Source organism: Dinoponera quadriceps, unplaced genomic scaffold (genome assembly GCF_001313825.1).
Source record: "Dinoponera quadriceps isolate SergipeBrazil2010 unplaced genomic scaffold, ASM131382v1 scaffold316, whole genome shotgun sequence".
NCBI classification, from domain to species: Eukaryota; Metazoa; Arthropoda; class Insecta; order Hymenoptera; family Formicidae; genus Dinoponera; species Dinoponera quadriceps.
Window position 1 is genome coordinate 399,831 of NW_014554530.1, and position 17,594 is coordinate 417,424.

The following is a 17,594-nucleotide window of genomic DNA, read 5'->3' on the forward strand; positions in this document are numbered from 1 at the left end:
AATCAGGGAGAGAGACCCCCATTGCTCGTCACCGACCGCGCGTATAACTAATAATTATTTCATCATTTCCGGCTTGCGCCTCATCTGTGCCACACTGACTTCCTTTTCCTCTTCCTTCAAGCCAGCCTCGCGATTATCGCTAGCCCTGCGATTCGCTTTAGAATTTAATAAGATTCCCCTCCTTGTCACCTCCCCAGCTTTGTCGGTCACCCACGACACGTATTCTTTCTCCGCATTTTCGCGTCCGTAGCCGGCGGAGTGCTCGAAAAAGGGCCGGACGTACCTCAAGGAGAATTCCATTCGTCGACGTACATCCGGTCGTGTCGACGTGCCCTCTCATAGGTGGAGGGCACGTACTTGCTTGCGTTTTCCTACCTCCCCCATCTCTCTCTTTCTCTCTCTCAGGCCCGTGCACAGGAACATACGTGAAAACTAGAGATTCCATCGATGTCGGAAAAAGTAGGTCGATCGAAGCGCCGGCCTTTTGCTGAAAAAGCGAGGAGCCGGCTCCATTGTCGCTTCGAGTGGTCCGAGCCGTCGAGGGAATTACCTCTCTTCCCCCCTTCTGCTCCTGCTACACTGCCGCTTCCTCTTTTTTGCCAATTAAACCTCCAGACTGGACATCTCTCTCTCTCACATGACCCCCGCGGAGGTTCTTACGGGCAATAAGGAAGTTCCGCGAGCACTCTCTCTCTCTCTCTACCCCTCCTATGCTCGCCTCGTTCACCCCCTTCCGCTCTTTACGGCTCCCTCTTTCTCTCTCTCTCTCTCTCTCTCTCTCTTACACGCGCATTTATACCACGATCCGCTCTTCCGAGCGAAATTTCACGGGCCATTGACGCTCCGGTCTTTGATATGTCCGGAGAGTACTGAGCCTTTCCAGGTAGATACGAGCCTCGGGGGATTCCCGGCAGGTATCGCGTGGCGATTTTTGCTTTGCATGTAACGTGGCCATAATAGCGCGCCACGGGCAGTTACGTAGGGAGTTCCCGGGGATGCGCGAACCGACGTAATCTGATGTTGATAACGTAGAAGATTGGCCGTACCAGGGAGAGCGAACTACCCCATCAGTTCGCAGAGGCATCTTTCGCGATCGCTCGCTTACATTCGCAGACCCGAAACAGTCGATTTCAGTTAGCTTCCAACGTTGTCGATGATGCAGCCACGGAAAAATGAAATCTTTTAATATATATTTTATACGTTAGTATTTATATGCGATAAACAATTATGATGTAATGGAATGATATCAGCGTTAGTTGAAGCCGGATGCATATATGCTAGTTATACGAACGAAATATGAGTACGAGGAAAACACAACTTACTAGGGTTGGAGCTAAAAATACTGATATTGAAATACGGATATTGAAATACGATAGGGAAAACAAGAACGATGATGTGGAAGATCGGATGAAACTGGGACAGACTCCCTCATCACTTTGTAAAAGCATCGCTCGTTACATTCGCAAATCCAAAACGGTTGATTTAGGCTAGCTTATGATTTCCGATGGTACAGCTATAGGAGAATGAGTTCTTCTAATATATATTTGATATATTTATAATATAGAATTGTAGTACAGTAGAATGATATCAGCGGGTCAACTCGTTGAAATCAGATACACACATGCTGGTTATATAAGTGAAATATGAATTTAAAAAAACACAACTTACTAGGTTTGAGGCCAAAAACACGGGATATTCGGTGTCTTCTTTGGTCTGTTCTTTTTAGCTGACTGGTGCAACTAAAACGGACAGACCATTTGTTACAATTGATCAATCCACTTTAAGCCCGTGTCAAATATATATTTAACACGTATTATATGTTTGTAATAAATAAACAATTGTGGTATTATATGTTTACAATAAATATATATTATATGGTTGTTGGTATATGTTTGCAATAAGTACACAATTGTGGTTACAACAAAATAATGTCAGAAAGTCAATTCGTTAGTTGAAATCAAATACACGTGCTGGTTACAGAAATATGAATTAAAAAAAGAAACACAATTCACGAGGGTTGGAACTGAAAATATGGGATTGAGATACGATAGGGAAAACATACGATAGGCCTGTTGATGTTTATGACGGTGCAAATATACACGCGTACATAAAAAAGGGAAACAGACCTCCTAAACACAATCTGCTTGTCCAAGCATTCCGTATAATATTTAACGCGATATTAATACATGCGTGAATATCGATATAAAATATAAGACACGCCATTGCTGCGTATATCGATACGATTTTAATGCAATTCTAGTTACAACCAAACTGTCGTTATGTCAAAGTTATACCAAATGTACACCTGTTTGTTGGCTGCAATACGATATTGATTATACATACATGCGCAGCGGGGAAACAAAGGATGCGTGAATCTAGAAAAACTAGCGGCTGGTCATCTGTTTGCTACGGCTGGACATGGAAATATGCGCGCGATACAAACGATGAAACTAAAAATAGGTCAGCCGATGTTTCTACCGGCGGCGAGAATCACCGGAGTTGCACTCGTCAGGATTATCCGGTGCGGTTGATTGGCGACGTCAGCCGTGTCGGCCGAGTCGATTTCGACAGGTCGACGATCTCGACTATCGCGACGTCTCTCGCGCGTAATTTCGCCGTTAAATCTTAGACAAGTGCCCACGGTGGCCGTCGGCCGCGGTCCGCCGGCGAAAGAACTTCGAAAGCTAACACACGCCGGCAACCACCGTAAATCGTCGACTCAATAAAGCGGGGCATAACACTTTATCTCAAGCATAAGTGCACCCGCCGACTTCCGTGCCGGGGTAAGAAACATGGCCGCGGTATGAAAAGATGTTGCCCCGCCGGTGGGATCGTGGGTTATGGTCAAAGTTGTTCTCACCGCAACAAAACCGCGATATATCAACGAGTTACCACCGGCGTTTCGTTGCACTCGAACGCGGGCAAATTCGCTCCCCCGCGGTGGCGTCGGACGTCGGGAATTTTTATCGCTAATTACGTCCAATCGCGCGGATACTACGAGGACGTGTAAAACGTGAGGAAAAAAAGAACGAAAGGACGCGCCCTCTAAATTTCTCGGATCCCACTCGAAACAAGTGAAGAGTATGACGGGTATTTTCACTCAAGAGCGATGACGAAAATATTGCCACTCGAAATCGCAAGAGTGAATGTTTCACTCAAACTTAGAGTGGATTCTCACTCGATACGAGCGAATGTTTCAATTGGAGTGAATATATTCCTATGACGGGGATGTACACGTCGGACTCTTCGGTTTCGAGTGAAAATATTCACTCGACGATTCCGAGGGAAGAATTTATCCTATACGAATGAACAGTCGGACTCAAATTCAAGCGTAGAAGATGAGTAGAATAGACTGAACAGTCTCATTGGAGGGCTGAAGCCGGCGTTAGTAAGAGAAGGCAATGCTTTTCTTGTCTAATTATGTTGGTGGGGAGAAGGAAAGAGAAAAAACGGCACATAGTTACAAATATTATGAATTAATTATTGCAAGTGCGCATACTGGTGTATTATTTATTGCAACATATGCCGTCTCATACAAGCAAATACACAATATTTCTCTTCTTCCTTCACTGTGTCTGCTCTCACTCCTCTGCTTCCTTTAAATCGGCCTCTTTACAGTATCGTGTGAGAAAACTCCACTGTTAACATATCTCTGTCCTTCCATCTCAGCTTCAGCTCTTCAATGGCGATGCACAATCTATTCTACGTGTCTACGATCTCGAGTGACTCGGTGGTCACTCTACTTTTCGAGTGACATTTCCTTCTAAGAAATTTAGAAAGTTTCGTGAAAGGCTTTTTGTCTTGAGCTTTTCGTAACGTGGGTTTCAGTGCAGTTCTGAATCGAAGTAGAAATGGTGATACGATTTCGGCATCGACAATTGCGAAGTATGCGAAAAGTATCGACCGAATACATACTCAATTGATAATCGATGCACTGAGTTTGCAGTTTGCGAAGAATTTTTGCAGGCAACGTCGTCCACTAACAAATATCGAGCTTACACCAAATGCGAACTCAGTTTGATAATTGCCGCACTGAGTCGGCACTTTGTGAACAATTCCCAACGGGCTCAACGGTCTCGACTAGCGATTATCGTATTGCTGTCCACTCGCGTCGATGTTAATCGACGATAAGGCTCTCATATTTGACGAAACACGACGAAGAAAAATCGGGAAGACACTGGTAACAGTTGCACCAGGAGTATGATGGATTATTTACATATAGAAAGAAAAGTTTCTTCGGATTTAATAAAATTTTTTAAATTGAAATTTGTCTTTTCGAATGGTGCAAACAAACGAATGTTTGATCCGACAAACGGGATTGTTTGGTTTGTCAAGTAATAAATATCTTTGCGTCGAATAAAAACATATTTTTATACTTGCATTCAAACATTATAATAGTTGTCACAAGTAACAAATTATTTGAAGGAAGTAACACTATGTTAGAAAAATATTCAAGAACTTTTCTTTATTTTAGCGAAATAATATTTGATATATAATGAAATATATTTTTCTTTTATTGAAACCCAAACATTATTTTCTCTAAATAACACTGTTTTTCCTATCAAACGACATAGTTTTATTCTAGTGAAACAACATTTTAATTCAAACAAAATAATAATGATAATAATATTTTCTTCATTTGCAGCTAATGATTACGGAGTCTAGAAGTATCGGAGACGCTATGTCGAGATCAATTAAAAGCTTTTGTTAAATGTATATAAATGAATAACGATAATTAATAAATAAGTGACGATACGTACATATAAAATTAAATTTGAATAGTAACCACGCAAAAATATATGTTAAACAAACCACAATATATAAATAATCATTCACTTAATATTGCATTAACAAATAGTAAACGGTGATATTTGATATTTGACATTATGTTGTTCATATTAAACAAATCCAAGTCAGATAAACACGTATATTAAATCTAAAGAAATCTTTTCCCCTGTGTATCGACGTTAATTAATTTTACCTGGTCAAGTCGGCATGATGAACGGATGGGTGGTACTGTCGGTCCACAATTGGTGAATCCGCAGAAATCCCATTACTTTCCGGCCTGTTTTTGTTTATCACGTATCATACGGCGGGATATCGGCGCAAAAGCGAGACGCCGGCAATCCGTAAGGTCGCAAACTACGTCCGCCGCAAGAAACTTTCCGGTGCGACGCGATCTCTGCACTGCGACCGGTGCAAAAACATACTATCGGCAGCTGCGAGCCATTCCGGTTCATTGAAATTCGTGAATGCAACGTGTCGTAACGAGACGAGTAGACAGCACCTGTTTTACTTTGAGGAAACGCCCATTCGTAAAAAATGACCTCCGCGGAATTCGAGCCCGCGGAATTTGCTATTTGTCCCGTTTCTCGGCAGCTGAAAAGTTTTTCCGTTTCTTGAGGTTTCTCTCTTTTGTCTCTCTCTCTCTCTCTCTCTCTCTCTTTCTCTCTCTCGCTCGACATGAGACGATGAGACGCGAGCTCACTAATAAAGTATACTTTATAAAACGGCGTTGCGCGAACATGATTGCAGTTTGCGCCACGAGGGTGAGACGGCCGTTTTATTAAACGTCGATTTTGTGGTTTCAGATGAGTTCAGGAGTAAGGTGGCCTGCGAGAACGAAGTTATCAATCTCGTTTGTTTCCCCGGGCAGAGGGTGGCGATTTTCAGCGCGTCCTTTGGCAGAACGGAATACGAGTCCTTGCAGTGTCCGCAGCCGCGTGGCGTGAAGGAAGAGAGTAAGTACCCCTCGTCGATTGACGACATTTCTGTATTCATCCGTTTATTCTGACGCTTGATCTTATTCGCTCCTATCCGTCGAGATTATTGACTCTCCACGACGGAGAGCGGCACTCCAGAAATTTTCATTCCCGCCCTCGACTTTGTTAACGATCGATAATTTTGCGCATCCCTCACGAGGAGGAGGCGCATCAACTGTCAACCGGTGTTTAGTAAATGATTTATCGCCGTGCGTGTAACTGCGCGAGATCTGCTATTTCGAGATTCTATCGGTCAGCAAATTCACCGTTTCGACTGCCTCACATTTCAACATTTTCCAGCCGTATCAGAAAAACTAAAACCGACGATTTTCCCTTTCTAAATATCTATAACAGTATCAAGGTATATGATAATAAATCATTTTGACAGAGAGAAATATATTTATTCTTGAGACATTATACAACGTATACAAAAGAGAAAGAGAGTGAGAGAGAGAGAGAGAGAGAAGGGGGGGGGAGGGGGCAGAGAGAAAACTTTTCTTCGTGTTTATCTCGATTGTGTAATATTTATGACACTTTTCATCTGCTCGGTGCCACATTACTCGTTATTAGAGCAGAAAGTAATCGAGCATAAACCCGAGCTTTAGCGCAACCACGAACTTTTGCGCGCTCTCTTCTCTTGTTTCGATATCATCTCGGTTTTATATCACCGTCCTCGTTTCGTGGGGGCACGTCGTTTACCGCGCGGGAAATAATGACGCGACGACATTTCGAAGTTACAGTTGACGTTAAGTATTTACGTGGGCGTAAATAACGCGTGTCATTAAAGTAATGATATCGGGCGCATCGGCACCGTCGTCGACGACGAGGACAACATAAATCTCTCGAAAGCCATCTCCGCGAGTCGGGGCGACATATTATAGGATTTGCCGATGCCGTGACGATACCGCGGGATCGGTCGATAAGTCTCGCCGTCCGTTTCTTCTTCTATTCGCCGATGAGTTTTTCGGCGAAGAAGTCCGCCCTCCCTCCTCCCCCCCGGTCGATGTCCGTCCTACTTTATTGTCATCCTCGTCGACGAGATTGCGACTTTTCCCGCCACGTTCGTCGTCGAAGTTTTGGACGAGGTTCGCGCGACGCGAGGAAGAGGAAATTAAAGTGAGTTCTGTCGCGGTTTAAGAAGAAATGTTTCCGTTTCCCGGACGGACGGATGAACGGATGGACGGATGGACTGCGATAATTCAATGACCGATAGATGCGTTCGCGCACAAAATATGACGTCTGACGTCTAGAAAGGTCGTTACTCGCATTCTCGCGTTGCCGGCAACTTTTAATTTTAAAGGGAGAGCCGAAGAAACTCCCGCGCGTTTCTCGGTCGCGTTTTTCCTCAGACGCGTCGCGCTTTGATTTAACTTTTCAAGGTAAATTCCTTCGACTCGCGATCGAACGTTCTCTCGTCGAGCGCGCCCTCCCGCGATGGCTTTTCACCCCGTCTGATCAATCAGCCCCTGCGAAAGTACGCGAGTTTCTCCACCCGCTCACTAAACGAGAGAACATAAACGGGAATGGCGCGCCGTGAAGACCATTGTCGTGCTTTTAGCTGTTTCGTGAAGTGTTACTCGGACGATTCCGCCACGTCCGCTGTCTGGGAATGTCGTGACATTAATAATTCCGTATCGTTTTGACCGCTGTAATAATCATCCACGTGCACGTACATCGTAAAGCCTCATAGAAATTTCTCCAGATTTGTCCATAGCACAGCTTAGATTCCGATTAGAATACCCAGAGTTGTTCCAAAACAGGTTATCCCACTACGACGCTAATTGGGAGTCTCATTTTTCAAACATGCAACTACTTTTCTACGACGCTGATTGGCTGTAATAGTTTAACTGAATATCACATTCACAAGTTAATAAATTAAGTTACATTTTTAATGTTATTATGCTTAACGTGCCTAAAGTTTAACGTGTAACGTCTGTATATGTAAAGTGTAAATACTTAAAATATTTGGTATATTTTGTTCAATCATAGCGAAGGAGCTCACATTCAACATTTACGTCACGCGGAATTTAAGTATTTTTTTATATTCCCATCTCCTCCTCTTCGTCATATTTTGCCATAAAGCATTTTGACTCCCTTCCAATATTATATGTGGAATTACTCTCCCTCTTCTACCTTCACGTAGAATAAACAGAAGCTAAAAAAACATATGATAATTGTTAGGCTGCATTATGATACTTATTAGACTGCATTATTTTACAATTTTGATTAGTAAAAGTAACAGTGCTTTTAAAAGGATAAATATTAAAAAATTAACATTTTCATTATTAACACAAATTCATGTCAAAACTTCAAAATTTTCCCAAGATGTAACCAAATGTGTCACGAATGCAAGCGAAATGCATAACTACGCGCATGCAAAGTTACACCATGCGACGTTCCCATAGCCTTTATTTCCCTTTTTCTCCGCTATCACAGACCATCATGCGAGCTAATAAACCCACCCCTCTTCGTGGTCTGATGAAATTGTTGAATAACTCCTAAAATAGAAATCGGACAAAATTTTTGAGGATGACTCAAATAGGATCTGTTTCCCATTTAGAATCACATGTTTGAAACATTATATTTCTAACTAGAATCTGCATAAATTTCCCAGTTAGAACCCATCATTATTTACGGAAATCGGAAACTGGATCCCAATTAGATTCCTGGCAAACTTTGTACGCGGGAAGCCGCTGCCAAATTTACGGGCGTCAGCGAAAAGAAGCGGGAGATTCGGTGTTACCCCGAGAGCTGACTTTCATGGGGAAATAAATGGAGAAGTGAGAAATGGGAACGGAATCTATTTATCTACGTATCTCTCCGCCCCTCTCTTTCCTCCTCGGCGCTTAACAGGAGGTATCCATTCTCTTTCCCTTCCCGTAAGCAAAAGAAATCCCGATTTCACAGCTGTCCGAATAGCTTCTTCGTGAAGCTCCTGCGATGATCCAATAAATCATCGTCTCACGCAACTCCTTGGTCCACTTGTCGCCTCATCATTCGCCAGTCGCTCGTGAGGTCAATCCAGCCCACCCTCTAACGCAGAGGGTTGATTGCTCTTTGCGATTGCTTGTCGTTCGACAATAAGGAATAAAATCTGCGGAATGGCGCCGCGTTATAATGGTCCTTTTTCGGGCTTCACCGTGAATGCCCCGCGGTCGCCTTGATATCCCTTCACAAGACGACGGGCCGCGTCGTCACGTCTTACGTCGTGAGCGCGACGTACATTTTCTCGCACAAAAGAGTATCGGAAACTCCCTACTCTCCTCACCTCGTTCTCTCTCTCTCTCTCTGGTTCCTTCTCTTCTGTCAGTCCGCGTGAAGTCGGATCAATAAATTCTTATTCTTTTTCCCACCGTGCGACTGTGTACGCGTCGTCGTCGGCGTCCTCTCATCCCCTCGATCTTATTTCGCTAACGGAAACAGCGCGCATCGCGTTCATCCTAAATCATAAACAGCACGAGCGGAATCTCCGAGACGTTTCTCACGGAGGAGAAACACGGCGAACGCCGTACATCTCTATCAGAATAAAAGGATAACCGCATTCCCGGAATTGCATCGGCGAGTGTGTATTTGCGCGTTAAAAGCAACCCGCACGCGCCCCGACGTAAAATTATCATTGTGAAGTACGCGAGTGTTCGGTCGTCTCTTCTGTAACTTTTGCCTAATACACTTCGCGCAGAAAGAGACGGCGAATATGCGGGTGGCGTGCTTCTCGTGGCGTGTTTTACTTTTCGAGATTACACGGCGCACCGTTCTTGATGCTTTCACCGTTATATTTGCAGCTTGCATGGTAACGTTCGCAACGGAAACCGTAATGCAATTATGCCACGGCAAACGACGATGCTCGGTGGTGGCTAACAGCACAACGTTTGGCGACCCCTGCAAACCGGACAGCAAGACCTACCTCAAAGTCGTGTACACCTGCGGTGAGTCTGGAGAAATTTTCTTGTTTCCCCGCGCGTTATCATTTATTCACCGACGGAATCGCTAAATACGCGATGTGACTTTCTCAATGACGCAAACGAGCGCATCTCTCCGATCGTCAGATCGGACTTCCGAGAATTGAGATTACGAATTCGTATCAGTGAACCAGATTAATCCTATTTCTTGCGCCGCAAATGACGCGACACTCGCGTGAATTTCAGAATGGAACAACCATGAGTCGCAGGTGAGTTTTATATTCGGGCCTCTGCGCCCGTAATTCCGGACCTTGGCGTTTCGAATTTCAGTTCGCGCTAATTAAAGCAAAATTGCGCCATTTATGACGCGGAATAGGACACTAATTTCGCGTGTAGCTGGCAAATGATCGATTAAAAGATACCCGGCGATTCGGTATCATTACAAATGCAAATCGCTGGACGCGCGGTTTTCACTGGGATATTGGAAGAGACGCGTATCACGGTGTGTGTACACAGCACGGCTGCAAATCGAGCCGCTGAACGAGTCGACAGTCGAACAGTGAGACAATATTGTAAATGGCGAAATAGAGAACGCAAGTTCCGCTGTATATACGCGTGAATAACTATGCAAAGTCACGCGAGAAATTCGTGAGCGTTTCTTTTCTCGAGTAAGCGCAAACCGATTCAGCGTCTCGCGACGCGCCGGCGACTTGAAAAGTCGCGAGAAAAAGTGATATTACGGATGGCGGCGCAATAACGCGTTCGGTAAGGGATTTATCTGGAGCTCGCTGCACAATGGCGTGTAATGAGCGCAAGAACGCTCTCGCCTCTCTCCGTGGAGAAGTTATTTTATTTGCGAGACTCGCCAAGTGACTCGACAGCAACGGCAGCAACGAGTCAGCAGCGACAGCTTTAAACAAAATGACGCGGCGCCGGTCTCCTCTCCTCAGTGTCCGGGCGGGAATCTATTTTATTTCGTTCTCCCCCCACCCCTACTTCCTTCCCCGACATTTTTAATGGGCACTCTACCCGGAAACGGTTCGTCGCGAAGAATAGCGAAAGACCGTTGCGAAAATTGTCGACGAAAACTAACGAGTGGCATCGCCGGAGCGAGTATTTCCAGCCACGGCGTTATACGTCGGAGGGACGGTATGTCCCTCGGACGAAAAAGCTAGAATTTCCGCTGCTGCTGTAATCCGAGATGCAATTTTAGTCCGCGGGAGCTTACCCGCGTTCGTTTATGCGAGACCTGGAACGCATGGCTATTCGTAATAATAATTTTACATGGGAGCTTCGATCGAGCGCCGATCGAGCGCCGATTTTACCGAGAAATTTGAGAGCTCCCGGCGAGACTTACTCGTCGATATTTCGGTTCCACATTAATCCGCCGCTGGTCCTCCCTCCGTCGAATTCGAAAAACTCGTAACATTACACCGGCTGTCCTTTCTCGATGCGGCGAATGTTTACCGCCGTTCTTCTTTCGCTTAAAGAAACGACTTCTTTAAGAACTATTTAATTTAATTTATTCGGCCTAATTCATTTGATTGTCTTAATAGCGTATCTGCATTTAATCTTTCTTTATTCTTCATTTTAATAATGTATATTAATTATGTGACTTACTCAACTGCAGATAGTGTCGAGTAAATTGCACAATTAATACATTGTTTAGGGAAATCATGAATAAAAAATTAATATCACCGACCTTTAGTCATTATTTTTATTTAAGACGATTATCATAAAAAATGTATAAGAAAATTTATAATCTTTTTTAATGTAGATTTTTATATCTCATTTTTGTTTTATTCATTTTTTCAAAATTATATATTGAATTTCTATTTGTAATCGACGTGCCAAAAGGAATCTTCTCGTAAATAAACAGATAATAATAATAATATCAAAATAAAATAACAGTCTGTATAATATTATATTTCGAGACTTCGTTGATCCTTCAAGTTCGACAGTTTTCGCAGGATTAATGTAGAATCAGAATTTCAAGTCGAGCCTATCGTAGCTTTAGAAAACAAAGAAGGAAGAATAAGCGGTGCGAGATGAGTTTGCGCGTCTACAAAAAAAAGGAAGAAGAAACGGAAAGGAAAAGGAATTTGCGTCGTTTTCGTCGAGTTTCTGTCGAGCGAGCATACGCCGTTCTCGTGTACAAATTCTCCTTCCTCTCGCGAAAGTCTTGAAAAAATCCTTTTTGCGGAGTCACAGCGGCGCGGTAGCATTCTTCGCGAAAAGTCGCGCGCGAATTGAGAGACGTTAAAAAGGGGAAGTTTTATACTACTTACGAGGCGCTTATCCGGCTATCTGCGAGTGAGTAGCAACGAAAAAGCGACCGCCGCCGCGGCGCGTGTTACTTCCCGCGCTTTTTTTTTTTATTCTCGCGAGCGAAATTACGCGTACCCCGCGCACGTACATTTTGTCGGCGTACAGCGTGGCGGGCTCTTGTAACATTGTACTACTTCTCCGCACGAAATACCCTGTTTAAATTAATCGTAACCATCTTTTACCCTTTTAACAAAGGAATGGAAGTGGGACAAGGAGAGAGGGTGGGAAAGAGATAGGGGGAGAAAGAGAGTGTGTTATAAAAATAATTTTCCGTAATTTTTCCTGAAGAGTGTAAGATTTATCCCCACCGTGAGACTGCCTCGTGAATTCTTCGTTGTAAAATTTACTTCAAGAATTAATAATGATAGAAACGGGAAGAGCAGCAGAAGCTGAAGTAGGAGGAGGAGGAGGAGGTGGAGAATCGAAAGACGGCCGAATATCAAGATAACGTTATGCATAATGAATATCATCATATTCGAGTTTAATATCGTTAACCGAAGTTGACTTAAAATATTCTTCTTTAATTCCGAGAGAGAGATAGCGCTCGGCGGTTAATACGATAATCATATTCGCATTCCGAAACGCGCGCGCGTGCGACGATTGCGGAATTTATATTTCGCATATTATGTTTCCTTAGTGAAATTTTTAAATTAAAATTTTTTTAATTAAGAACGGATCGGAGCGTGATTTTTCCAGCTGCTTGCGGAACCCACCCCCTTCCCGCTAGTTATGATTAAAATGAAAAGCGTCCCGTGCGTCGAGAGGGTGGGAGGAGATCGTTGGTCCTTTTCGTGGCTCGTCGCACGTCAAATTACCGACCGTAAACGGCCGCATGCGGATTATGATTCGCGCGACGTAGCCTAGAACGCATTTGCATGTGCCTGTGAATGCCCGATGCGAGCTCATTAGTCAATGTCACTTCGGTTCCTGTTATCACGACTGTGTTGAGTCAGTGGATAAAAAAGAACCGTCATTTGCCGTTCTAATTTGGCCGCGAGTCACGCATGGTTCTTCGCGGTCTCTCCTCGTCGTCCAATAAAATATGCGCGTTCGTTGATACGCGAGAGCGGAAATAGACAGACCCTTCTTAATTCCGTCGTCGTTGCGATCAAAATATTGTGAAAATCGATAAGATAAAAAGACCGTCTGATTTTCTACCAATAAATTAAGTTAAAAGGGCACATAAGAGCTAATATACAGATGTATTGGCGCGATGAAGTGAGAAATGATCGAAGTTAAAATTTATTTGATAAGGTCTACGGTTGTACGACCGTTTTTTTACAATTTTACATTTACCGTTGCGCTTCGTCTCACTTCATTGTAATTTATGCGTGAGACCATATAACGTTTATTCCGTTTGCACGCCATTCAAATCTTAATCTTCATGTAGTCAAATGCCTATTCAACTTATGTTTGTATTTCTGTGAAGAGGACCCGAACGATGAAGAGGATCGAAACGCGGGACTTTATTAAATAATTGTTGACGTCGATAATTTCTCATTTCATTGCGCTGCTGTATCTGTGCATTGCTTTTTACATACCCTATTAACTTAATTTATCGCAAAAATCTTCCGCGTAAACTTTGAGAAAAATGACACGCATATTTATCAATTATTTGCCCGTCCGGTGCATTCTGAATATTCATGCATTATTCCTCCTCTTTATGATGAGCTTTCGTTTTTGCATAATATCTAAAAACACCACGCGACCTGCGAGTGAATTCGCCGCAATTTCGGATGTCAGAATGAGAATGGTGTTAGAGAGAAGACCTCTTTTTCTAAAATACCACTTGCTAATGCTTATTCGCTAAATTATACGTTTAAGGTAATTTGTCCGAGGTATAGTAAGGGCTCTCCTTTTTATTCATGTATGTATGCGCACTCGCTGCCAAGAGAAAAAAGCTGGAAGAATAATAAGCCGGCGCGATAAGAGGGCCAGACATCTTGCGAATCAAATTTCGCCCTGGTGAATGTAAATCGCCGGTTTACGAGAAAATCGAGTTGCGTAGAAATAGGTTGTCTGTGCGTGCTCGCCTGTGTCCTTGTGCAGGTATTACGTTACTTTTCGCGATATATTATCAGTACACACATAACACACATATTATTGGTAAATTAATGCCAAAAATGTGCCGATAAAAGCGGGAATATGAGCCGCTCGTTATATTTTACAGGTCACGTCTGTTATGCTCGCGTTTTATACGCGTTGTTAATTTCACTTGCGTTTCAGTGCAATACGGGCTCTAATAAACAGAGCACGCGTATATCGTGCGAGTTTGCACGCATATTTTTTGAAAGAGCCCGAATTGTGTGCAGCAACGAGCACATCAAATTTTTGCTTTGCATTATATTTCTGACTTCTTTTCCATATTCAAGGATTATTTTTAACGAGCGCAACGTAACGCGTGACTATTTAACATTGTTCTAAAATAATACATGACCGCTTATTAAGACCACGGGCATTGTGTATTGGCGAAATAAAATTAATATATAACGAGGTGAAAAGAAAAGGGGGGGAGAGAAATAAAAAAAGAGAGAGTGAGAGAGAGAGAACCGGAAACATTCTTTACACTGCAGTTGCGTTCGATCGGATGACGATACCCGACGATAGGACAAAATCAAACGCACTTCCCACTCCATTCGTATCATTTTCTATGAAGCGTGCTCGTCGGCTTCTTCGAGCCGGATTCTCAACGACTGGGGGCATTGACCCGGAACAATTATCGGGCGATCTCAAAGTGTAATTGGATCCGCATGAATTATCAATGTACATCAAAGTCCCTTGGCTAAGCGCAGACAGTCAGGTACACGCAAGTTGGAAGCGAAGCTCTGCAAATCTGTGTCCTGCGAAGTCTTATCGAGTTTCGATCGATCATTGACATCGGAAATATGTTAATCAGTTCTGATATCGGCTGACTATCCGGGTGAATATCGTTATAACTGCGGGGTAAGAGGAAATAACGAAGCAGAACGTGAAAGCGATACCGGGAAATGTCCGTCATGTTAACGAGACGCGTTGAGTGTTGGACGTTGTCTGAAATTTTATGAGAATTTCGATGACGTAAGGGCTTACATTACGTCCGCAAAATTTCCTCGTAGCACGAGATCATAAAAATTTTAATTGTCACATTAAAGTCCGGTTAATTGTCCCGACTGAAGTCAAACGTATATACTTGCCGGCGAAGTAATATCCGCGAAGTAAAGAGGGTCTCTCTCTCGAGCGGACTTATTTACAGCAGAAAGCTATTAAAAAGCTGTACCAGCAGAAATCAAGTAAGGTAAACTTCAGGAGGAAAAATATTCAAAGCACGTTTTCTGATGGTATGCGAACTTTTATAAATTATAGAAAGCAGAACGCGACGCTACGTCTATAACGTCGCATAAAGCAATTTCTGGTTTCATTCGGCAACTACTTCAAGGCTGCGCTTCGCGTAAATCACGAATTTATTCCATCACTGACTCGTACATTTAATATCGCAGCATTTCGAGTTGTTTAACTTCTTTGGGCGAAAGAAAAATTACGATTTTCAAAATTGTGCTCGAAAGATACCGCGGAAAAATTTACGGCATGTCACTCCATTTTACTTCTCATAAGACGCATGCTTAAAGAAGTTTCGTTGATCGAATAGAAATTATTATTTTTTTTATTAATATATTAGATTGTTATAGATAATGTAATTGAGACTCAATATGTTCTCGCGTTGCTCTCGACGCTTCTCTTTAATCCGACGTCTACCATTACCGGTATCAAACAATTAATCGTGCAACAAACTTGAGATACGGATCATTAAATATTGCATAAGTAAACTTTCCCGGATAATGTCGCTTAATTAATCATAAATCATAGTAGTGGTGATTAGATGGGTGTTACATACGACAAGAATGAGCAACTTGAGAATTCCCCTCAGTCCATGCGCGGTGTATTAATTATTATCACGTCTCTCTGATAGGAGAGTTGAATTCGCCGGATTTCACCATCCATTTCCCGGGAACAAACTGAATCATCCGTTGATTTTACACATGGGATCTTCTTGACAAAGTGAATGTACGCACATTGGTTATGTCGAACCAAATCAGTCGATGTTCAACGACGTATGAATGCGTTGCTTAATCCCACGATACGAATACGCCGCTTGATACCGGTCGGTTCAGAAAACGAATTAAACACGCGATATATTTCTATCCCATCGCATACACGCGACTAGTTTTTTCTTCCTATCATTTCGCGAGAGGATTTGCATCGACAGTCTGTCTCCTCTAATTTTACAATTTTATAAGAATCGTTCATCGAGATATAAAGTATAATGAGCGTGAAAAATATATTTTACAATATTTCAAACTTTTATACGTAATATTTGTAATGTGTATATGCGCCTGTGTGTGTGTGTGTGTGTGTGTGTGTGTGCATTTGTATGTATTGGATTTGAAATTTTATTTTATACTTTTCATTTTATTTCCCTTGTGATATGGAAAGCAAATCCATTTAAATAATTATCATAGAATCTTTTTTAAAGTTACCTCTGAAATTTTTATCGAACGATTTTCGCAAGATTCTTAATAGGAATGAGTAACACCTCTTTTTTTTCTAACAAATGACTTTCTTAATCTTATAGATTGGGCACACAGTAATCATTCTTACTCAACTTCTTCCGATATTTTTAGCGATTTCGAAGATATCAAAGAGAATTTTAAAAGAACCATTTATTACCAGTTCTCGAGAAATTATTTCACTCCAAAGTCGCTTCTTATAACTTCAACAAAAGACAATTACAAGTTCCACGTGCACAATCCTGTATTCGTTCAGAGCTTCGCATTTTTTCCCCGATTTATGAGTTTCCTGTCTTTGTTACTTCTCTTACATTTCTCAAATATCTCCGAGGCTTTTTAAGATAACTCATCTCGAAGTGGGTTAAACCGCTTTTACGCAGCGGTCGTTCGATTTGCGATAATAGAAGACATCGATACAACGCATAATACTGCTGAACGAAGGGTCGACGTATTATCGCAATTCGTCTCAATTGAATTTTGACACGCGGTTGAAGAGCCGTGTCAATCAACGATAGAAAATCAAGCGCTCGCGTAGCCACCGAGCTAATTAGGGATCGAAGTGCCAACTCGATGGCGGTCGGCTATATAGCTACTTTACATCGTGGCGTCCGCCGCGAGGTAATGATCCCTCGAATTTCAGCGGTTAATCCGGACCGCATTAATGAAAAATATTCCTCCATGTGGCGAATGCAATCGATTTAATTCACGCTGAACGCGCTCGTTATCCCGACGCTGGCTGATAATTTATGTTTCGATGATATAATCCGCACGCGCGGCGTCACAATGTACACCGATCTCTTTGTTAATTTTCGGGTCCTGTCATCTTCCTTCATAATCAACGGGAATGCATATAATATATCGGTAACATTGTGTCACAGCGATATATTTTCATTAGAATCGCGAGATATGAAACGCTTTGCAATCCGTTTCGCTGCCAGCGACGTATTTAATTGATAAATAATGAGCGGGTCGTGCGTTAACCGATCGCCGTATTTTCGGTAATGCGTATTTTTTTCTAAAACACCGCCACTGCGAAATGGTATCCGTGGAGGGAGGGGGGG

General features: G+C 42.7%; 1 protein-coding gene across 1 annotated transcript in view; it reads left to right on the forward strand.

Annotated features, from left to right (window-relative positions):
- LOC106751930 (protein eva-1 homolog C) overlaps positions 1–17,594 on the forward strand; it is a 182,411-nt gene that overhangs the window by 117,752 nt on the left and 47,065 nt on the right. Inside the window, exons 4-5 of the mRNA XM_014633220.1 lie at positions 5,592–5,741; positions 9,545–9,688. Coding sequence (XP_014488706.1) covers positions 5,592–5,741; positions 9,545–9,688 — 294 coding nt within the window. The remainder of the gene's footprint in view (positions 1–5,591; positions 5,742–9,544; positions 9,689–17,594) is intronic.